This window comes from Phaseolus vulgaris, chromosome 6 (assembly GCF_000499845.2).
Source record: "Phaseolus vulgaris cultivar G19833 chromosome 6, P. vulgaris v2.0, whole genome shotgun sequence".
In the NCBI taxonomy this organism is placed as follows: Eukaryota; Viridiplantae; Streptophyta; class Magnoliopsida; order Fabales; family Fabaceae; genus Phaseolus; species Phaseolus vulgaris.
Genome location: NC_023754.2, coordinates 24,012,009 through 24,037,762, shown reverse-complemented (window position 1 = coordinate 24,037,762; position 25,754 = coordinate 24,012,009). Strand labels below are relative to the sequence as shown.

At 29.0% G+C, this 25,754-nt stretch overlaps 2 protein-coding genes across 2 annotated transcripts; one reads left to right on the top strand and one right to left on the bottom strand.

Annotated features, from left to right (window-relative positions):
- The first annotated feature begins 4,017 nt into the window (after positions 1-4,017).
- LOC137832066 (E3 ubiquitin-protein ligase BOI-like) lies at positions 4,018-5,883 on the top strand. The gene is made up of 3 exons (XM_068640048.1): positions 4,018-4,329; positions 4,421-4,766; positions 5,219-5,883. The coding sequence occupies exons 1-3, from the start codon at positions 4,274-4,276 to the stop codon at positions 5,732-5,734; spliced, it is 918 nt and encodes a 305-aa protein (XP_068496149.1). The 5' UTR covers positions 4,018-4,273; the 3' UTR covers positions 5,735-5,883.
- A 9,844-nt stretch (positions 5,884-15,727) lies between these two features.
- On the bottom strand, positions 15,728-21,495 carry LOC137832065 (E3 ubiquitin-protein ligase RSL1). The gene is made up of 3 exons (XM_068640047.1): positions 20,645-21,495; positions 19,045-19,805; positions 15,728-16,501 (listed from the first exon to the last, which is right to left on the bottom strand). The coding sequence occupies exons 1-3, from the start codon at positions 21,044-21,046 to the stop codon at positions 16,120-16,122; spliced, it is 1,545 nt and encodes a 514-aa protein (XP_068496148.1). The 5' UTR covers positions 21,047-21,495; the 3' UTR covers positions 15,728-16,119.
- Between the last annotated feature and the right edge of the window lie 4,259 nt (positions 21,496-25,754).

The following is a 25,754-nucleotide window of genomic DNA, read 5'->3' as shown; positions in this document are numbered from 1 at the left end:
AATATCAGGAAAGAAAAAAATAATAGTTTCTTTCTCATGTTATTTAGAATTACAATGGTTGAATTCTAAATTAAAATAAGTAATTTACTTGCTTTTTTTAGGGTGGTGAGAATTGGTTAATTAAAAAGTATTTTGTTTTTTATGATCACTGTAAAATAATAAAAATAATTCAGAGAAGATAAATTTTTTTTGTAAATAAATAACAAAATCTTTTAATATTCACACATTAAAAAAAAAATGGCAGGAAGATAAACAATATAGCAAACAAAGTTTCAATTCATTACTAATAATAAGGGAGTTTAACAATGTCAAAATAATCTTTGATTGCAAATTACCAACTTTAAAGTATTATATAAATCATGTTCATGAAAAATATTAAAAAGTAATAAATGTAAAAGAAAATCAGGTTTAGAGTTACTTATATTGTTAGTAAAGAAAATAAATATGTTGATGAGTTGTAATAAGTTGATTAATTTATGATTTATTTTTAAAGAATATTTTCATTAGTATAATAGGTTAAATAAAAAAAATTAAATCTTGATCTAGTTAATAACAAAAAAAACCATATTTATATATTCTTTTTCTTATAAAAAAATCATAGAAAAAGATTAAATCTCTTTATTTATTTTTGTTTGAGTAAATCATAAAAGACTAAATCATGTGATGTTTCTTTTTATAGTATATTCTTTCTTGTACCAATTTAAATCATTAAGGATATGATTAGGAATAAAAGTCTTTTACCTAATAAATTAAGATTTAAATAAATAAAAAAATTAATCAATCAAGTAGGTTAATTAAAAATAATAATTAAATTAGTCCCATTTCAAAATTCATGGGTGAAATGTAACCATACCTCGGTGTGATATTATTAACTACAAGAAATTTCCTTTTTTTCTCAATTTGCAAGATATGAATACAAAATTTTATTATTTAATTTAATTTTAATTAGTATTTTTCTCCACAAACTAATCTTAATTTCTGCTTTTGATTTTTAATATTTCACCGAAATTCAAATATAAAGCATAAAATATTTGTAATGAAAAAAAGCTTTGGTGCTTCGATGATAGTACTTATTAACTTATTTGATTGTTTATTTTTTAAATAGAATAAAATTAAGGATTTTTTTTTCATTTTTTTCCTATTTCAAAGACAGCATAACTTATAATCACACTTTGATTTTAGAACCTCTCCAATACAAAAACTCACATAAAAGTATGACTCTTATTGTAATATACTATTCCATTTAATGTTATTGTAACAAAAATAATTTACAATTTTATATGTTGTTTAATTACATAATAATATTTATTAATATTAATAGGGATTTAGACAACTTGAAGTAGCATTTGAAAGTAGGTAAGAAAAAAGTTACTTGAAACAATAATGGTTTAATGTAGAAATATTTGCACAGAATTTCAAAGAAATAAGTGAAAAAAAAAAGTTGTCTATTGAAGATGAAACATTGACTATTGACTGAGCTTAGATGAAAGAAAACAGAGAAAAGTCAGAAACTGTTTCATTGGGAGCGTTGAGCAGTCAGTATTGATTGTTGACCGTACCTGCGTCCCCACCCACATGTCCTGCACCTTCCCCACATCCTATCATTCACGCTTTGACCCATCTGTCATCTCATCATTATCCATTCACTTTTTTATTAAACACTTTTATTTCATTTATATTACTTCATTCAATTATATCCCTTTCATTAAATTATTTCTTTAACTCACTTATTTTAAATATTCAATAATAAGAATAAACATGTTTAAATGATATTTAATTGATTAAATTTTTTCGATCAAAATTAATTTGTAAGTGAGAAAACATCATTTTTCTAAATGGGTTTGGTAAGAGAGAAAGAATGGAAAAAGGAAACACAAAGAAACATCCCATGCAGAAAAAAATGTGAAAAGCATTAATTGATTCACACTTAAATTGTCTAGAATAGCATAAAAAATATTATCAATTATATTCTATAACATAATTAATTATATTATATATAATAATTTTAAATATTTAAGGAAATTAATTTTCAGTATATCTTTTTCTTCATTTCTTTTCAATCAATTTTTTTGTTAATTTTTACCTTTTCTTTTTATCTTCTACATGCTTCTTCTTTCTTTCTTCCTTACCAAACATAAAACTTAGACCAAAAGATAATGTTGTTTAAACGGTTTTTCTCAAAGTTATTAAAAAAATGGTCTAAAAATGTAATTTTAAATGAATTTAACTCAAATAATGTACTACTCATTTATATATTTAAAAAATAGTAGTATATAGTTTTTTTTTTGAAATTTTATTTGGTGTTTCAGGATAATATTACTTTGAAGTTCGGTTTCATCTCTATCTTCTCCAATTCTTTGCCACCTTAAATTTTTTTTGTCAGTTTTTAATTTTCCAAAATTTAAGGTGTCTAGTTTCTAGACAACTATTTGTCAAAGAAAATAATTACAGTACACATATATATATATATATATATATATATATATATATAAAAGTATAATAATATATAATTATACAAATAATACAATTATAGCCATACTTACCAACAAGCATACTAAATATTCATGCATAAGTTTGTCTTAATTATATTTATGCTAATGTACTAATACAAAGAATATCATGGAGGAAATTTTATTTATTCAAATATATTAATATATACTTGTGAAAGTATATTAATGCTTACACATAATATTTTTTACAACATCATTACAAATACCGACATAATTATCCTTATACATATAAATATAAATAAGTCTACACGGATTTCTATATAAAACTAATGACATTAATATATATTATTAAATAGTAATAAAAATTATGAATATTTTTTAAAGCAATACGAAAACTATTATTATTATTATCTATATAATGATTGCATACTGATAAATTAATATAATGATGATCTTAGTACTAAAAGTAGAAAATATTATGGTAGTGATATCAATCAATAAATTACTATTAAATTATAGTGAATTTAATGTAAAATTATAAAACCTTAATTAAAACAATTTACATAACAGGGAATATTTTATGTCATTTAGTGAGTATGTAACTCAATAAGCTAATGTGTATATTAATTTCTATAAACATAATAACACTACTTTTATTTTTCATATATTATAAATAGTATCTTATGCTAAATAGTTAGTATTTTCTTGTTAAAATAATATTATTCAAAGAACATGATTACATTGAATTTTTATTTTATATCACACAATTAATTATATTTATTATTTTGTATAATTGAATTAATAACAAAGTATATATATTTATTATACAATGAAAAGACTAACTTTTATATTAATTTTGAATTAAATAGAGGTAGTAAAAGAAAAAAAAACAATGTTTTATATTATACATATTAATAATTATTAATAGTAGTTTGAAAAAAAAATTAAAAGATATTTAAGAATTTTATTATTTGGTATTTAGATATACAATTATTAAGAATATCTAAGTAAATTAGTATCTTTTTAAACTATAATATTAAAAATAAATTATTAACGGAAGAGAAAAATATTAAAAATAACAAATACAACTTATAAAATAAAGTAATATTCTATTCTTAGTGTTAAAATAATTTATATGATAACTATTTTTTTTATAAGATAAGATCGTATTTACATTTACATATTTAACATTTATTTGGCAATTTTATGAGAAAATAGAATAGCCTAGAGATTTGGATGAGGAAATTGCGTTTATAAAATGAGTATTATTGGAGAGAGTGACATAAGGAAAGTGCAAGGATGGGAACTGTATAAATTGTGGTTTTTTTTATGTTAGAAATATGTGAAAAACCATTACTTAATATTTATTATATAATAACGCTGGGATTATTTTATTATTATTTATTGCATGAATGATGTGAGTATTTATGGTGATTCTTGGTAAAAGGAAAAAAAAAGTTAGAAAGAAATGTCTAAAACGAGTGAATGTAGAAAAAACGTTAAAGTGAATCCGACAGACCAAAATCTGACAAGCCATGTTTAACATTTTTATTTTCTAATCTTCCTTAAACAATTATGCACAGATTTTGATTTCTTTTGGTTTTCTTTTATGTGTCTAGAAAAGATGCGTTTGACTTTGTATCTGATGAAAACGCCCACAAAAACCAAGGCTAAATAAACCTGAATCATTCATTCATTCATTCACTCTCCCTAATACTTAGCCACATCTATTGCATGCTCTCCTTCACATCCTTCTTATTCTCTCCTTCATCCTCCACCACACTGCCAAACTCTCACACAAACAACAACCTTAAACAACCACCATGGCAGTTGATGCTACTTACATGAATCTCTTGCCTTCTCAGTTACTCACCAACAGGTACCTGCAAAATCATTTTTTATTTCTTCTATCTTCTCTCCAACCTCAAAGCTTTCATGGTTTCTTATATATGTTCTTGCTGTCTCTGCAGGGAAATCATCAAATCCAATCAGCAACAACATCATCATCAATTGAACTTTGATTACATCTACAATACCCAGATGGATTCACCTTTACCTCTTCCACCTGCAGCAATGCCTGAATCTCTCTTGTCCCTGTACCAATCCTCCTTCTGTGATCCAAACAAAGCAGACAGTGGTCTCACCTACAATCTCCCCCTCCAGAGAAAACGTTCAAGAGATTTCACCTCTGAATTAACCTCTCTCCCACCTCACCACAAGAACAAAATCTCTCCACAGCCTTCTCTTCTCAGCCAAGAGATTCTCTACCAGTTTCAGCATCAACAATCTGAAATTGACCGAGTCCTTGCACAACATGTAATTAATTCTCCACCCCCTCAATGTTTTTTCACTCTTTTTTTTTTTTTAATTTCAAAACAAGTCACCATTCATTTATGAACCCTGATTTCCTGCATCAACTTTTCCACACATTCAATAACGCATAACCGAAAATTTGACGACTCATGTTTTTCCACTGATCAATCTTCGTTCAACAGTTACAGTATTACACCGACTGTGTGAGTGTCTGAAAAAAAAAATGGCAGCATTCATTTCAATCCCGTTCCATTCATATAAGCTAGTAACCGAACAGAAGAGCCAAAAAATTTCAAATTTTTTTCAAACTTGTTCATAAATAATAGTCTTGCTCGCTTGTTAAGAATTCAACAGTATAGAGTTTTTGAAGGTGTTAGCAATCATTTTTTCTTCACATTTTTTTTTTGTTAAAGTTTGATTGGATCGTTATTAATGTGTGGTGTGGAATTGAGCAGACGGAAAAGGTGAGGATGGAATTGGAGGGACAAAAAATGAGGCAATCGAGGATTTTAGCGAGCGCAATTCAAGAAGCAATGGCGAAGAAGCTGAAGGAAAAGGACGAAGAGATTCAGAGAATGGGAAAGTTGAATTGGGCACTTCAAGAGAGAGTGAAAAATTTGTCCGTGGAGAATCAAATTTGGAGGGACCTTGCACAAACCAACGAAACCACTGCCAACTACCTACGAACCAATCTGGAGCAAGTTTTGGCGCACGCCGGAGAGGAACGCGCGGCCGTGGCGGACGACGCGCAGTCAAGCTGTGGGAGCAACGACGCCGTGGAGGGCTGCGAGGACACGGCGGCGTCGGGCGGTGGCGCGAGGCTGTGTAGGAGCTGCGGAGCGAGGGAGTCGGTGGTGCTGTTGTTACCATGCAGGCATCTTTGCCTCTGCACGATGTGTGGGTCCACTGTACGGAATTGCCCTATTTGTGACTCTAGCATGGATGCTAGTGTGCATGTCAATCTCTCTTAGCACACTTCCTTACATAGGTTTTCTTTCATTGTAGAATTAAACACAAACTTAGAGAAAAAAAAAATAGAATGTAGAATTCTTTTGTTGATATACATGTTCTTTTTCCCTTACCTGATTATTGATAAATGGTAAAATTGTTTGAATAAAAAGTAGTGATGGGTGTGAAGTGGGGAAGAGGAGTTGATTATTTTGGGTTGAAGAGGCAGCAAAAGTCTTAAAAGTGGAGACAGAGCTAAAATCCTGATAAAGTGAATGAATGCAAGAGAGTAAAAAGGAAAGTGAGAGAGAAAAAAGCATGATGGCATGGGCAAAGGATAAAGTTTTGGCATCATTGTTTCTTGTACCACTCCTCTGCTCCATTATGGGAATAGGATGCTTCCTCAATTCTCTCTCTCTTCTTTTTCTTCTTACTCTTTCACCTTCATCCACCCTTTTTTTCTTTCTTTCTATAATTCTTTGTCCCCACTCTCCTCCATTTTTTTTCTCTCTATTCTTTCCACCACACCCTTTTCTTCCATTCCCATTTACTTACAATTACTACAACAATTCCTTTCAATAACATTCTTAATGTATTCACAAATTTACAATCCAATACTCAATTCATTGGTTCCTGTTATATCAGTTAAAAGTTATAAACTAGTGTATAATAACAACAATTTAATAAGTTACAGTGTTTTTTTTTTGGCTAATGGGGACTGAAAAGTATATATGAGACGTGATGTTTAAATACAGCAGCATGAGAAAGCACATTAAAGGAGAGAGCAAAATTTTGGTTACTTGGAATAAATATGATAGGAAAATTTGAAAAGGGATGGCAAGCATAATGAATGGTAGAAGTATCGATAGTTATGCCAATTTTAGAAGAAAGTAAGTGCTTAATTTATGAAAAAGAAAGTGATGAATCTTTTATTGTGTTTGGATTAAAAAGGAATAATGAAATATAAGTGAATAAAATGGCAACAAAATTACTTAATATCTGCACTTTACCTTGTGTTTGGACATTGATGGTGGAATCTACCATTCATAGCAAGAGATATCGGTGGATAGACGTGTCGAATCTGCAGAAATTTAGCAGATATATATTCTTCCAAAGTTTTTAAATAAAAATACATGATATATATTTATTTACATATAGCTTAAGAGATAATTTAAATATATATTTGTTTTTCTTTATATATGGGATTTGTTTGAATAAAATATGCATTTGTGTGTGTTTAAAATTGAAAGATGAAGGTAGAGGCATCCTTTTCAGTGTCTTCGTAACTTTATCTTGGATCTTTTCCCAATACTAAAAAATGTTGTGTTGTGACTTGTCTGTGACAGAAAAGAAAGAGAAAGTATAATTTTAGTTGTACTTCTCTTCTCAATTTGGGATGGAATCATTCAAATCTTCACATATCCTCCTCATTCTATCCCTTTTCTCCTTTCCTATTCAATTACCTTTTTATTCTTTCTTCTTTTTTCCCTTTTTCTTTTTTATTTTCTTAAGTCCACCACCACCACCACCATCTTTATGCTTTTTGGAACCAAAAGAGTATAATCACTCTTTCATCTAATTCAATATTTCAAAAAACTTCAAATAACTATCCCTAACTTCATATCTTTTATTCACTCAAAAATCAACTATGACCTATGGTTTTAGGTAAAAAAATCATTCTAGAAGGTAAGCTTTTTATTTAAGGAACTTACTAGGGTTTTCCACTTTACGCTACTTTTTTTATTTTTGTTTTATTAGTTTTTATCATATTAAGGTGATTTAGGGAAGCACAACACAGAAAGTGACTTACAATTAGAAAGTGACTTACAATTTAAATGGTATAAAATATGGATAATAAAGAGGAAAATGAGAAAATAAAATGATGGGTGACAAAAGTTATCTGTATTGCTCACTTTATATATGAAAAATCGAAAATTCGTATGTAAAATTTCGTATTCACTTTATATATAGAATCAAATCAATATATAAAAATTCGTATGTAATATTTACTTTACATACCAATCTTAATCTATATGTAATAATTAATTATATATAATAATTGGTATGTGAATAACAAATTTTTTTATAATAATTTTTATTTTAACTTCTATAGATTTAAGTTTTAAATTGAACATTAAAATTTATAATATTGATTAAAATTGATTTTGAGGATACTTTTGTTATAAAATGAAATTAATAGTAAAATCTGTGATTGAATGTACAAACGACTTAAAATTACTATAAATTAGAATAATTTTTTTGGACAAAAACATTTTTTTTCATAGAAAAATCAAATGTTAAAATATACTTAAAAATCAAGTTAATTAGTATTTCGATATGTTTTGAAAATTTTAACATAAAATCGAACACATATGGGTTTAAATAAATTTTGGAAAGTTATCTTCTCCCATAAATTCATGTGAAAGACTCATAATTAATCGTGATATGCAAACATGCTATAAATATATACTCATTAATTTTATTTTCAGTCAATCCCAAAATAGTTAATTAGAATTACACAAATTTCAATCAATAAAAAAGGCATATTAGGAAAGTAATAAAAAATACATTACTAAGTTTTATAAAACACAATCCATAATGCAATAAATACAAATATAAATAGAATTTTAAAATATTTCTAATAAATAATGAAAGAAATTATACACTCATCTCTTTTATTCTTTCGTCTAAAAAAATATAATGAAATCATAAAAATTCTTAATAATTTTTTTTAATTAATTAAAAGTGATCAAATGAGATGCTGAAATTAAGAAAATAATTTAATAAAAAAAACTTGCTGAGACGTCAAGTTGCATAATGCCTAACATGAAAACTTTTATAAAAAAAAAATAATTTTAAAAAATTATTAAATAATAACAAATTTAGAGAAAAAAATATTTAATCATTATATTTACTCAATTATATATTTTATAAATTAAAAAATTATTAATATTTAAATTAGTTTATTGTTAATATAAATTTATATAGTATTTTCCAAATTGATATGTAACGTTAATTATTTTAGATTTTAAACTTATTTTTAATTATAAATTAATGATTATTTTACAATATAAGATAGTTAGTAGTTAAAATTGATAGTTAATTTTAAATACTAATTTAAAAATTATTTTATAAATTTTTACTAATAATAAAAATTACTTTAAATATTAATAATTTTTTAATTTATAAAATAATATTTAATTTAATTAATATAATAACTAATAATTTTAAACAATCATCATAAGAAAAAAAATAAAATAATTGATGAAGTGTAATTAATATTATCACATTTGCTTTAAATAATATATTAATTTAATAAAATCTAATTTTTTATTAATAAAAAATAATAAATAAATATAAACTATTTTAGAATAATTTAACTTTATTACAAATTAAACTGAAAATAATCAATTACTCTAGTCAATCAAATTTAAACTATTATATAGAAATATAATAGCAGTATAGAAATATTCTAATGATACTAAAAGCATGTAAAATAAAAAAAGGTTTTAATAATATAGAGTGAAAGGTAGTAAAGTTGATATGATGAATTGGTGGATGGTTAGAATAAGGTGTTAGAAAGATGGGTGAAGCAGTAATATATAGTACTACCACTGTCCAATGTGCATGTGTTGTTGGGCATTAACGTCACCATGTGTTTGCCAAGTAGACTCTGACACTTCAGAATCACTTAGCTACTTTCCCTTCCCTCCAAGGGACACTGCCCTACACACTCTCACAGACACGGACACTTTCTCCTTTCTCTACTGCCCTACCCATCATATACCCACAACAACTGCATCAATGCCCCATTTCATCCACAAATACAACTGCACTCAATTCTGCATGCAATCAAAACTTTAAATCACTTTACATGGGAAATTATATGACTCTAATATGCTCCTACACACATAATTACAATAAATAAAAATATTAGTTCACACTAATATTACGAATCTTATTTGTACATATTTCTAACTTCACACTGACATTTTCACTTTCTTTTACATATTTTTTCTTCAATTAGAAGTTGCAACTAAATACATAGCAGAGTCTACGACAATTTGAACTGATCAAATTATTTTTTTTTTCTCAGATTCTTGATTCTCTTTGTATTGCACACATGATATTTTTTCTCTATGATCCCCACTTCTAAGATGATCTCTCTAGTTTAAGTTGATAGTATAATGTTATATTTGTCTCAGGATCTCTAGAAGTAAATTAGGACTTTACAAACTTTCTTTGAACTAGTTGTTTTCTTTTACGCAGAAGTTAATAATTTTGATTAATAAAAAATTATTATAGATTTAGATCAGATTAAAAATGATATTGTGTGATTAAAAAGTGACATCTTTGTGCGTATCCCATTATCAAAGTAACATTGTCCGTTGAATATGCATGTTGTTGAAGTTTGACAGAAGCATTGAGTTTTGTTGTAATGGGGTAACTTGAAAATTTGCCGTAACATGAGATGTGTGAAAAACATAAAGAAATGTATGGAAGAAGAGTGCAGTACATTAGTGGTATTCATGGTCAGACCCTGATTCAATGGAAGACCAACTCGTTATCCAAAAGAGAGTGGGTAAATGGGAATACTCATAAAACAACGTCAAACCAAACACCAACATCTGAGGACCACTCAGCATTGGAAGTTGGACTGTGATCTAGAAACAAGCACCAACCCAACAAGAACGAAAATTAAAAAAAAAAAAAAAAACTTATTTACTTTGTTTAGAAATATTCCTGGTGGGTAAAGGTAAATGAAAAGTTGCATATTTTGTTACGAAATTTGAAATAGTGAAAAAAGAAAAAAAGAACAGTGGGTGTGAGGGAAAAAAACAAAAGTAGAGATTAGGAGAAAGGGTACGTAAGATGGTTGTGTCAGGGTTATGAAAGTTAAGTTGGGGTAATCTGAAAAATGATGAAGGAAAAGGACAAAAGATATTAGTATTATTGAGTGTGAATGAGTGTGTGCATTGGGGAATGGGTTGTTTTGGCTTTAAGGAGAAAGGGGCACGACACGATGATGATGACAATAATAATCTGGTTGCTGCTACATCTGTTACTACTGCTATCATGAGTTAATGTTTTGAAAGTGTGGTCAGTGGGGTTGGTTTCTGTGTCTCAAAACTGGTAAAATAAAACTTGAAAATCCAAATACCAACAGTGCAGTGCTGTGCTATGCTATGCTATGCTATGCTGCATTGTCTGTCCCCACTCACGCTACCACCAACTTCAGCCCCACCATCCTCTGTCTTTCTCTGCACTCTGCTCCTCTTCTTTCCCTTTCAGTTTCGTTCACAATGCACAAATCTGGTGCTCCCATAATCATCATCACAAACCATTATCCACCATCAAATATACTTTTACTTTTATCTACATTTTTTTTTCAATTCTTTATCCTTTTCTCATCATCCAAAATATAAGTTTATAAATTATTGCTCGTCTTCATTCCTAAAACATACGTGAGAACTCTATTAATTTTATTATTTTAATGTAACTCGAATACGAAGAAATTAGAATATAAATAGTATAGTTAAAATGATTATATAAATATTTATTATTAAAGTCAAAAAATCTTTTAAATAAAAAATATATTTTATTTTAAAATAATCACAATCTTTTTTTAACGAAATTATTTTCTATTTAAAAATTTGACTTCATCTTTTCTCAATTCATTAGATTGACAATCAAATTTACTTTTGGACATAGTATATCTTTTTAATTATACTTTTTTATAATAAGTTTTTTTTTATTTACTCTTTACTTAAACAAAAGTGTTTTGCATGTGGTGTTTGTGACTCTAAGATTAGTATGTGTGTTAATTTTAGGGTTATAGATATGTGTTCAAATTGTTGATCATGTATATTTATCTCAGTAATCATAAAAATCTAATTAGGATCTAATGATTTGAATGGGGTATTAATATTCAAGAACAAGTATAAAAGGATTTGGGAAACCCTTTTAAGTTATCTGAACTAATTTCATAATTATACAAACTATTTGGATCAAATTCAAAAATTAGAAAACCCAATAGCATTAGTGGTTGGACAAACCATATTCGTCGGACGAATTTGGTCTCAATGGTTTGGTAGCTAGGTAAAAAAAATGCTTAATTCTAAAATTCTATTATTTGTGTTTTGATTTCTATGTTGAAAATATTTTTTCATATAAAAGTTATAACATTGATTTTCTATAATGCATGATTAGCTTCTTAGTAGAGTAGTAAATTATATGAAATGTAGGTTGTGTGAATGATGTATGCTATAAATATAATTATTTTCAAGAAAAAGAATATTATGTTGAGATATTTAGAATGCGTATTTAATTAGAGATTTATCTCGTTGCTCTATATTGATAGAAACGATAATTATCAGGTGGTAAGAGTAGAGAGAAGATTCATAGAGAAAATATTATTGATTTTACAAATCATATGGATTTACCTTGACATATGAGAGGACTCAATTCCTATATTTACTGTGTGAAGAAATAACACAATAAAAGTAATATAAAAGTTGCATATCTCTAAAAACACAAATATCTTGTGAAAATAGAATAAAATGTCTATATATGTGTCATAGTAAATTTTTTTTATGAATTGTATTGAATATAAGTTATTTATTGAATATAAGTTATTTTTAGATATTTGATAGTTTAAGTTATATGTTTATAATTATGCCAATTAAATTTAATATTATATTAAAAGTTTTAAAAGTTTCTAACGTTATTGATACTTATTGTATTTGTTTTTATTTAAGTATGTGATGGTAGTATATTATAATGGAACAAAAGATATTGTAGGTGAGAAGCATTTTAGTAAATAACTTTGAAATTCGTAGTTTAGCTTTGATTGTCTTGGGAAGAAAAACCAGATTATGGGAATTCATGAATTATATTTCAGTATTCGGTTCTGATAATAAGGAGTCCCGTAACTGCCACCAATGACATGGGAACACACCACATTTCATTGCTTCCATACGAGAGAGAGGAAGACAAATATTTCATGACTACGTAACTTCACTACGCTCCATATATCAATCAAAAAAATTGAAAAGAGAAAAACTCGGTTATTAATATAAACGAACTGTTATGGGTCACAGACGGTTTACTCTATTAACACATATAACTATTAACGCTCAAATCAAAGTAAAGTTAAATTATTATTAAAAATTAGTTAATATAATTATAAGTGTATCTATTCCACTAATCACTAATCAGTTTAATGAGGTAAATTTATTAAAATAATATAAATAACACACTAAATAACACACATTCTAAAAGAACAAGGTACGTCATTATTACTGTACACCTACCCGAGTGTCGAACACCCTTTGTTGACTTGAACATCGGAGTAGTACCTTTTCCATTTGACATTCGCCTGAAATTAAGAGCCAAAAGAGTAGCACGAAGGCGAAAATGATTCCAGTGAAACTCTGACAACCTACCCGAAAAAAAAAGAAAAGAGAAAGACTTCAAAATTCTCTAGATTTTATCTCCCTAACAAGAACAAATATAATTAATACATTATAATTATTTTGATATTTTGTAAATTTCAACATTTCACGTGAGATGACGTGAAAAATGAGTGGAAAAAGAAGAAAAAGGGGTGATTGAAAACGGAGTAGTTGGTTGGGTCTTATCATGTTTCCGCCACGTTTCCTACGTTGGACGCGGTTTCAACGTCAACATTCTTTAATCCATTCATTTCAAATCCTTTGACTTCTTACTCAACACACCCAATGTTATTTTCTTTTAAACACCCCACAATTTCCATTTCCATGCCTTAACAAAAACGCTAGACCCACCACATAAATCGCACTTTCTTATCTTATCTTTTCAAAATCTAATTAATACTAAACCATCTCACTTCTGTCACCATCATTAGTGGATCTAATTCTTCAGGACCGGTCTTCCAATAACATGGCAAGCAACTTCTCCTCATTATTAACATCAGATCATTTCTTCAACATCTTAATTCCAATTGGTCTAATTTATTTAATTCATAACCCAACACATATTAAAGTTAAGTTTGTTTGAAGCAACTAAATTCTTGTTCTACAATTCAAAAGTTAATCTTCAATATTACCAATACTATGAAATATATCTTTTTAACAGTATTCATTCCTCTAATTAATTATTTATTCATTCTTAATATATATGAAGTATTCATTAAGGATCATTCTGAATAATTATTATTTTATATATCATTATTTTTGTAAAATATAATTGGCTCCAGACACTTTTTTTAAATGTGCCAATGTAAAGTGTAAGGAAGGAAGTTAAAAAGAGAATAAAAGTATTTCTCATACATTAAAGATATTTGTGAACGTTAATAGATAAAAATTTAGTAAAAGCATTTCTTTAATACTTGTATAAAATCACTTTTTAGTAATATTTTTTGTACTGGTAGGCTAAAACTGAGAGGTTAGGCCGAAAGCTAAATAATAGACATAACCGAGAGGTTATACATAAAAGAATAAAATAAAATATTAATATTATTATAATAGGGTCCAATTAAATAGAAACTTGCATTAGGGGGTGCGTAAATAATAAAATGGTGTAGAAAGAAAGTCCAAAGGTAAAGTGAAAAACCCATTAAAGAAACCCTATAAATAGGAGGTCAACGTAAGAGATAAGTAAGAGTGATTTTTATCAGATGAACATTACATCATTTCTGACTTTGGCATCAGAGCGACTTGCAGGTACACCCCCATTTGTGTGAAGGAGAAGCCGAGAGCACCTAGCCGAAAGAGAAGCCGAGAGTATCTACCTTGAGGATAAGCCTAGAACACTCAATGTGAGGAGAAACTTAGAGTATCCAGCCCAAGAAGAAACAGAGAGTCCAGCCCAAAGTTCGGAAGATTTGTATGAGTTAATCTTGTCAACCTAATTCTAGTGTTCTTGATCCTTGTTGTAAGAACATTTTTAAACACAAAATCCGATATACATATAAAAAGGAACTCAAAGAAGGGATACACGAGTCAAACTCGAAATTGGAAACTATAAATGAAATGTACACTAAGTTTGGTCCACAGGATTAGGCGTGATTGTTAGTCAAAATTTTCAAAAAGAATTTGCAGTTTCTATTTTTTCCAAGTTTTTTTTTCTTTAACGTTTAATGTGGTGTCTTATGTTTGGTTGTAAAAATTTGTGCTGCTAATCATAAATGCTCAATTGACAAATAGAGTTGTACTTACAAAATTAAAAGAATGTTTTACAAATATATAAACACAATGATAATTAAATTGTTGAACTGGTCTCTTCAACGGGTCAACTATGAGTGTGTTTCAACATGAGTGTGTTAGGAAAGATTCAACATCACTATAGTGCATCCACTGATAAAACTAAAGACGAAAGAAACTACCTGTGTTGTTGCTGAAACAAAAAACTCAGGGAGGTTTTGTCTTTAGTAATTTAGTGTCATGTGCCTAAACAAGTTTTTTTGGATTGAGTTTTTCTGTGATTCAATGCAACCATTTTCCAAGTAATTTTTCTCCAATTTATCACGTGCTAGCTTTAATCTTTAAAAATAGGATAGGCTAAAAACGTGCATGTGCTATTCAAACTTTTAAAAGTGGTGGAAAAATTGTTGCGGACTTTTTCCCATCTCGTGAATTTTGGTGAAAACAATGTGGGTGTGTTGGAAGTTTTAAGAACATGTTGTGTTTCAAGCTTTAATTGTAAAATGGTGACTTTCTGTGTTTCTTAAAACATAACTCACATGTAGTAAGCAACATTTTTTAGACAACAAAATGGAATGGAACTTTTAAGTACTAGGTAGCATCTATTTGAATTATCTACGATTAAGAAACGATTTACATGAATAAGTTTTTCTTTCTAAGTTTAATTTTTCATTAGGTCGTTTTAGTCATATAATTTTTACTTTTAGTGCTTCTATTTAAAAATTATCCGTTTTGATTTTTTTTAATCTTTATGTATGTCTTCTCTAATATCATTCTGTTACTGTTGTCAAAGTTATAAAAATTGAAAAAGATAAAAAATAATGAGAACTACAATTTTTATGCGAAAGACTAAAAAAGTTTGTTTAACTATAAAATCCAACCAAGTAATTTAAGATTCTTTTCAATAATAAGGAAAAGGGTGTGACCAAAATAAAAATCTAGAATATTTTTTAGTCGACTAACACTGTATTCTTCCCAGTAAAAAAAGAAGCAAAATGTTTGAGTCCCGTTTCCTTTTTTTTTTCTTTGATTAAATGAACAGATTCTTGACCAAGATGATATCCAAGCGGGGGAACATATAGAAATTCCATGATGTAAATGTTGCTACAGGTCTGGATGAAAAGTGGAGAGTGTGACAAACTCATTCTGCAACCTCTGAAAACTTTGGTTGATATTGAAAGTTGATGAAGTTATTAGGTAGAGAAGTGTATGATCCATCAGAGTTTTCATTGAATGTAATCTTCATAGTAGTTGTCACTTATGACAGACACAAATCTCTCTAGCCATGGAAGTTGATGCAGATCCTTCATGGGGTCTACATAGGAATCTGTACAGCGAGGAGGAGACTGGTAAGGATTGTGGTCACTGAGACTGAAACCCCCGGCTAGAAACCTCTGAATAAGCGCAAGCTGGGATCGTTCCTGGTCTGAGTATGCATCCACGATCATGGAGAGAGAGTTGAATGTCTCCCATGCCCATTGTTCTGATTCTTGAAGAGAGTGTGCCACTGAGTCTTCTGAGTTATTTTCATCCCAATATGCACACTGGCATGTTTGTTGCCCTTCTCGGTACTCCGCACCACAAGAGTAGCAGAACTGGTGACCACACCTGAAATGAAGACAAGAGTGTAGAAAACTATTAGAAAAGCTTAAGCTATAATAGAGTTCATTCCTCTAGGAACAGAGCTGATCAAATTCAACCAGACTTCTAAAGTTTTCACCAATCTATCATATCATCATTAACCTAAACATACAACATATTTTAGATCTAAGAACAAAGTTGGCAACAGAAACAAACACATCAATCGATTGAACAAGAAATAACAGAAAAAGAATCTAATAAAATGAAAGAAAATGGATCAAAACTTAAGAAATATATACTGATAATATGAAAGAAGATACTAGTACTAATAAAAAAATAGTCCTATTAATATCGAATATGGAACTTGATGTCAAATTAATAATTTAGTAACAATATGGAATGTTCCATGGAAAATGGAGCAATGAATGATTTGAACATCATTTGATGTATGCCTGAGCTGTGATGTGAGGCCATTTTACTGGTCAAGAATTGACCTGGGTAAACAGAGTATATCCTTACAGAAATACCCAATTGATATATTAGTAGTAGTTTACTTCATTGATTTGCACCAGATTCAAATTAATATCCAACATCTAATTTTTGGGGATCATCAACAGTACCACCCTTCAAACATTTTATCCAACTACCACCTTTTGAATGAAGTGGATTAGGTTAATCATTAAAAGTAAACAAAAGTGGACAACTGACAGCCCACTGTTGAATGTGATGAGCTACATAATGGAGGAAAGATCTAGAAATATATCCTCCAAAAAAGCCAAGGAGAAGGTCCAATTTCATCCCCTTTTGAGCAGAAAGTCCACTGGTTTTTCCAAGGTTTTCATTCAACAGAGATAGAGGTTCAGTGTAACAGTCAAGGATTGATGTAATTTAACTGATTTCATTCCATTTTGGATTTTAAAAGCGACCCTTTATATTATGTTGTTATCTCACTGCCTCTTATTAAACAATAAAAAATACTATACCAATACAATTATCCTTCAGCAATTTTGGGTGATTGAAAATATTAATTTGATATGTTTGACCTCGTAAATTCGATAGAGAATTAAGTGCTTAAAGGGCAAGATTATTGACTACTAAGTGTTCTATGCTTCACTTCTTCACTTCTTTCCTTGTTATAAGTGCTCAGTAGGCAGGAGGAATACCCAGAACTGAAATATTTTCCTCAATTTTGGCCCCACCTAACCCCAGTTTTAGAAGTGTGTTCAACATCTAATTATCCTATGATGCATAGATACTTTAGAATCAATTGGCTTAGTTTCATCCAGCCTACCAGCGTTTGAATTAGGAATCTTAATCATATATGATTCAATTTATAGTCCTGAGCCTGCATGTCCCTTTTCTTAGAACATACTGTTTATTAAGCCTTAAAAATAAAACTTACAACTCTGATCACAGGCCATCACAAAACCACATGTTACTACTAGTCTCCAATAAAACTTCTAAAATCAATGTAACCAAATAGAAGATTATCTTGGAACAAATCCTATTACAAATTCAAGCAGATTTAAGCTTTGCTTTGAAAAAGCCTTCATTGGTTTTTTGAATTAAAAAACTGTTTCCCAATCCTAAAACCTGACTCACCTCTGCACCCAGGGCTGATCCCTTCCCAATTACAAATTCATGTAGGAATATTTGTTACTTGTGCTAGCCATTTCATATTTTATAATTTTCAAAAAAATATTAAACATGCCAAGAAACAGATAGTAAAAGATTAATTTATATATTTATATAATTTAAAACAAACTGCTCATATCCCTCCCTGCCATATGGCACAACCAATTAGCCATTTATCATATCAACTGCATTTTTACTGTTTCAACAGATTCGTTACATATTATGCAGAGACAATTACGTTTTAGTTTTTTGCTTCAATTGTTTTAAAACTATTCGGATTTTATATATAAACGAGGAAAGAGAAATTTAGCATTCTAAAATATGCTCACAAAATATATACGATTCAAGCATCCATTGTCTACTTGTTACCAAGAGAACCAGATCAGTTTGATTCTGCAGCATCAGATCATAGATTAAATTGAATAGACTATTGGGCAATCTGAAACAAATACTTAGGTGACTAAACTGCACAGACACACATACGGAACTAATATAAATATGTTCAGGCCAAATAATTATATTCAGCGGGATCATATCATCAACCAAACTCTCTCTCCTGAGTCTAAAAATTGTCACTTAAACAATTGTCACTCTTTATTTAGTTTAAAGTTACAATGCATTCAGATTTCAAATCTTCTAACACTGAACTGAAAATTAAGTAAGGCCTAGAGACTACAGACAGTTTCATTTTACCTTTTTAGTGCACAAAACTTCCTCATGCATAATCATAAAAGAGAAATGAGACACCATTAACAAACAAGGAAAGAAACAGAACTTGCATACAACACTGTTTTAAATAGGCAGATCCCTCCCTCACATCTTAACATGCAAATTTCTATAATATATTGCTCTACTTTCAACACAATAGTTTGACAGCATACATCTAAGTAGAATTCTGGTTTGCAATAGAAATAATCAACATTTTTGTATCTTACCAGCACGACATGTGGTAACAGCCTTGAGTAAGTTCAATCATTGTATGACATTGCTGACAACGCTTCCACCTCTTATTTTGAGCAAGACGGTGCAAGGTAATGTCAGAAGCATCCCTCTCCTCCTCTGGCAGATTCTGGAATTCTACACAACTCATAGAAGAATGCCAAGGAACCTTACACTCCACACAGATAAACCTCTTACAAACAGGACACTCGATACAGGAATTGTCAGACTGACTAGATGAACTTGCAGTAGCTGATAAGCATTCATGAGAATCAAGGAGAACGGAACAATTTGGAAATGGACAATAAATTCTATCTGAATGGTCAATATTTGCTTGGGAAAGGGCTTTCTCCAGTGATTCAAAGGAGGTGAATGGAAGAAAAGACCGGCACTCAGTTGCAGAGATGCAATACTTGCACCCTGGTTGAGGGCATCTTATAGGAACTTGAGATGATTGTACTTTACCATCAGCATAGGCCCTCAAGCAATGTGAACAGAATGTGTGTGAACATTTCAGGGTAATCATAATTAGCACTGGCTTGTCATCACAGCAAATAGAACAGTTCTTAAGCAATCTCTCACCATTTACGGGGAATGTGACAAGGCCAATAGCTACTTTGGCCAAATGCAGTGGCTGCTCAAGATCAGTAGAGGGTATAAGCTTTAAAACGAAATCTTCAAAATTATTGGCAAGTTCCAGAATCCTTTCTCTCAATGCCATCAAAAGAGGCATGTCCATTTTTCCCCCAAATGTTATCTGTCAAAATATTCACATTCAAACGGAAGGATAGTTAAAGACAAGTGATCTGGAAGTACCCACCAAAATGCATTAAAGAACCATAAGAGGTTAGTGGCACAAATCAAAGTAATGTCAATCAATGTTTTTCAAACAAATTTAGTATGTAGGATATTTTAAATATCTAACTGGTAAACTCAATCCTCCTAGTCCACAAAGCTCCCCCAATTATACTCAAGAAAAAGTCCTACAGATGCATGAAAAGTATTAAAGTCATATTTTTCAGCTGTAATAGAAAAAAGTAAATTGCAGGTCAAATTGAATCATAGTATTTGCTGTTTGACTGGAATCACGGTGTGCCTGCTAAAACGCATACCTCTAAACTTTCCTATACACAGGCTAAAGAAACAAAAACAAAAAGGACAACCAAACAAACAAAAGATAATAAGAAAGAAACAACAGACATGTCAGGTACAGTATGAAAATAAAAATTAAGAAATGAAAACACCATCTGATGTTTGTGCAAACCCAACAATAGCGCAAGACCTAAGGTAAGCACAACAATAATTCTTATTTCAGTGTTCATCCACAAAAGGAACACGAACACAGAGGCATAGCATGCCTAGAGAATTGAATGAATTTATGGGAAAATAAACGAGAGGATACTTCAACAGAGACACACGGCAAATAGGTGTACATATTTCGTACAAGTGATTTCCAATTTTGCATCCCATGGTTTCTAGATCTTCATCAATTTATGAAGAGGCCATAATCATATCATAAAACATACAAATGTTAAAATCAAACACTGAAATGCTAACCTGCATACAAATGTTAAAATCAAACACTGAAATGCTAACCTGATCATGCAACGACTCAGAATCTGTAAAAGCATAAACCCTGCGGATCTTTTTCCGCTCAGCTTCCAGCAAGCCATCCAAGAGTGCCAAATAGTCAACCACAGATTCCTCCGCACAAAAGTCAAGTTTTTTCTGCACCCTTATAGCAGGAAGCCCTGGTGACCTTTCCATGACAACTCCAATTCCAGAAAACCCAGAACTTGATTTTTCAACCCCAGCCATTGACAACCCCTTGAAGAACATTTTCACCGAAAATTCATCAAGCTCGTCCTTCAACCCTTCCACCACAGCCTCCTCAGTCTCTTTCCACGCTTCCTCGTCTTCATCTCCACAACAACTGCAAAACTCATCTTCCTCCTCCTCTCTTCCAACATTAGCACCTAAAACACCCTGATCCCCCATTTTACTAACAAATCACCCTCCAAACTTCAATTGGCCCTTACATCAATTAACAACTCCCAAGCATGACCCATCATCAAATCGATCTAAAAGATCTTTCTTTTTCACAAATTACAAAATTTCACATCAAAATAAAATAACCCTTTTCGGAGGACTGTGAGAGCCAAAAAAAATCAAATAAAAAATGGAGCGAGAGTGGCCATTGACTTTGATCGACGACGATAGGTAACTAAACAATGAGAATAAGAGAAGAGAGAGAAAGGAAAAGGGTATCAAGTAAAAGAAATGAAGCTTCGAAATTCCACACTCCTTATCTGGTTAGAATTTGGTGTCATTATTCTTTTGAACAGTGATTCTCAACCAGTGTCTGCAACAGAATAAAAACCCTAATAATCTAAAAGACGACAACTTCATCGGCTTAACAACCCTTCTTACTCGGATTCATTATTATTAATTATTATTTGTTAACTATTAATTTGACATCCCCATCCCAAAATAATAATAATTAATGAGTGTGAGAGAGAAAGCACAGTGTCTTGTTTTCAGCTTATTACTAATATATAATTTTAAGTTTGACTTATTTCAGAACAAAAAAATGTTTGATTTATTTTGGATTATTCTAATTTTATTAATACTATTTTTATTTAATTCTTATTATTCTTTTCCATTCACCAATACTTGAATCTCAAATTTAACTCAAAGGATCTAAATCTAGTTCTCTTAACCCACCTATTTTTTATAATTAAAGTTTAAATTTGATTTATTGCTTAAATTTTTAGGCTATTATATAGTTTAAACTTTTTATAAAAATATATTTATGTCAGAAAACTATTACATAATTTCATAATATAATTATAAATATTATATAGTAATAATAAATATGATTTATATTTCATTAAAAATAAATACTAACCTATGTCCTATTATAAATAGAAACTTTTATATACTAGAAAGTGTAAAAATACATTTTATATATAAAAAAATTAATGCTCTCATATGATATTAAAAAAAAAAAGTTATTAGTGAACACTGAACATGAATATTTGTGTTAATATAAATTTTTGAACCTACTAATAAAAAATGATGAGAATTATATTGATGTATTAACACCTAAAAACTACTTTATAATTATAGTTTTTTAATTAAACAAATTGTTATAGTATCCATCTTCTACCCAGAACTTATTGTGATGCATCTGTTTCTATTAAAAAAATTATCTTTTACTAATTATTAAATAGTGTTTAATTGTTAAAATATAATTTTCTGCTTAAAAATTGGATTAGTTGGTTCATGAGTTGATACATTAAAAGCAGAAAAGATTGTTTATTAATAATTTTATAAAATATTGTAAAATATTTTGTTTTAATTAATTCAACTTGTTATTACAACTCTAGAAACTAAAATGTTTATCTATTCTATTAGTTACTCTTAAATTACTATTTTGTTAAATAATTTAAACATAAAGAATAAATATCGTATCCCTCAATGCAGTACAAAAATGCAGAATCATTTAATAACAAATTATCATGTATAAATATTTATTGATTTAAACAATAATCACTTTTAAAGTCCATGCTATCATATATTTTCATTTATTTGTATATATTTTACCTAATAATAAATAGAAATTGAACTCAATATAAAATATCAAGGATAAAGTCATTTAATCACAATACAAGTATCCAAAATTAATGCTGAATATGTTTTGCTTGACTTAATTCACCCCATTTTTTAATTTTAATAGAAAATTGTTGTTGTAAAAAATTCTAATGAAACATTATATATAAACATATTTGTAGGGAGAGTATAATTTTTCTAAAGACAAGTATATAAATAGCAAGATAAAGTTAAGAATTTTGTTTTTTTGCAACAAGGTAAGTTAACAATATTAGTAATCGTAAGAAAATGATTGAAAAACACCATTATTGAATTCTTACATATAAAAAAATTACAATTTCTACAACATTATCTTAAGATAAAATTATTAGAGACTATAACATATAAAAAAATAATAAGATTATTAGAGCATATAATACAAAATACTTATTTTTTTAACATTGATTTTTTAGGACACTTGAATACCAATTAAGTGTGAAATAATATTTACAACAACAATATTTTGATACATTCATTGTGCTATTCATATTAGATTTAGGCACAGAAGTATGGTCTTAATGTTTTATGGATCCTAGGGGAAAAATAAATGTTTAAATATTTTAAAATATAAATATATCATATAAACAAATAGTAATATAATACTATTAAACAACCTACATTTTGTTACATAAAAAATAATAGTATTATTTTAATAAACTTCAAAAAATACATTCCATTTTTATTTAATTACTTCAAGTGTCAAGAAAATACATATTCTTTCCTGAATTTGTGTTTTACCTTGTACACCCAACGACATCCAATGGCTTTCTTCCCGGTGGAAGAGGCACAAGAGTCCATGTGTTTTGGCACAAAGAGCATCGAGTTCGTCCTCCATTGCTTTTTTCCAGCAAGCATGTTTGGAGGCTTCCTCATAATTATGTGATTTAGTGGAAGAAGAAATAGAAGCAATAGTGTGTTTAAAATTAAAAGATAAAGCATGATTGAATACAAAGTTATTGATAGGATGCTTAGAACTTACAATGTGTGTAGATGACAAGTCCAAATTCTTCAAGATAGGTTGGGGTTCTCTTAAGGCAAGTGGACCTCCGTGGTCCGTGGTTGATTATGAACAGTATTTTCAGTCGGAACCATGTGTGGCAACATTATAGTTATCAGAGAAAAAAAATCATAATTGGAGTTATAAGATTGAGGAATAGGTAAAAGATAAATTGTTGGAACTCTTAGTATTATCATCTTTCAATTTATATGAAAAGTTTGAGACCTCAATTTTATGATTTTGATGATTAAGAAAAAGACATCCTTTAATATGAGGTTGAAAACCTAAAAAAATACGAGAAATAGACCATTCATCTATTTTTTTCTATGTGAAGTAATAGTGTTAGAATAACAAAGACAGCCAAAAACACATAATAAGGAAATATCATATAAAGAACCATGTAATTTAATAACATGTAAAATAGCAAAATGATAAAAGATAGAAGGTAAATTTGCTTGAAAAAGCAAAACATGTGACATTGAGAATATGTTGATGTTTACGTCGTTCTACAATGTCATTTTGTTTTAGTGTTTTTATGCAAGTTTTTTTTTGAATAATGCCTTTGAAAAAAAGTTTGTCATGGCAAATTCAACTTCATTATCACAGCGTATAATTTTAACAGATAAAAAAAAACTAGTTAGGTGTGTTTGACCTCAGATTTAGTTCGCATAGAAATAACCCAAGTGTAACGAGAAAAATCATCTACAATAATTAAAAAATACTGAAAATCATACATAAAAATAATAGAGTAAGCACCTAAATATCTATAGGCAAAATCATACACATGCAGTTTTTTTAACAAAAATAAAAGATAATCAAAATTTTAATACATACCATCTTTCATCATAATGGACATATAATTGGTGAGTGAAAATAATTAAAATTCAATACATAATCATTGTGGTAGACTCTAACACAAGTGTTTGTACCATTGTTAAAAGTGATTTATAACCATTATTATTTGTTGTTGTTGAAAACATATTATTTTTAACTATACATTCATCAACAATAATGAAACAATAGTTGTTAAAACTATATTCTGTAATTGTTCACTCTATAATATACAAGTTCATATTACTAAACAATCATTATGAATTGAGATTTCAATGATTTTTACTGTATCACACTTCAATCAACCCATCATTTATTATAACTCTTCTCAAATAAAAACCATTTGTTGTTAGAACTATTGTCCACGAATCAAAATCCCTGAATAATCTATTTAGAGAAACTAACTATCATACCAATTAATAAGCAAACAAAAATATGAAAAACTCACTTTCGAAAACCAACTATTTTTAAAAAATCAAAGACAAACACTTCACCGATTATTCTATGTTACTAAATATCAGACTTAAACATCGTATAATATATGAAAGTACTTAGTTTCAACATGATTAGGTGACCAACAAAAAGATTAGGTGGCCAAGAAAAATAACAAGACAGAGAAAGATCAGGTTAAAGGTATCTCATGGACAGCAACAAATTGCTTTTAAAATACGAGATATGAATATTGGTAATTACTTGTGTGTATATTTTTCAGTTTTTCAAATATGTATCTGCCTATGTTTATTCTTGTGAAATTTTAAAATAATGTAAAATACATTCAAATTTTTATGAGTAGCAGGTTATTACTGTAGTCAAAGAAAAATCCAAAAATAATGGCACCCTTTATTTACCTTTTAATACTAGTTTCCCCATAATAACAATCACTTCTAATTCTAACCAATTTGTATTTCAAGTGATTATGGTGAAGTGTGAACCAGAAGAAAATTTCTGAACCGAAAGGTTAGGTATCACAGATAATTATTATGTGACCTACTTTTAGATCTAAAAGAAAAAATTCACTGCACTACCTACACCAATAACCAATAGCTTCATTCCTCAACCTAGCTGCAAGTCCCCATCCAACTCTGTTAAGGCATCCTTTGTCATTATAATTTTTGGCTAGTATCATGAAGATTACACTTCCTACCTATGCCTTTTTACATACATCATTCTACTAACATGAATACTGAAAGTGAAGTATGGCTGTATAAAAATACTTGAAAAAAAATG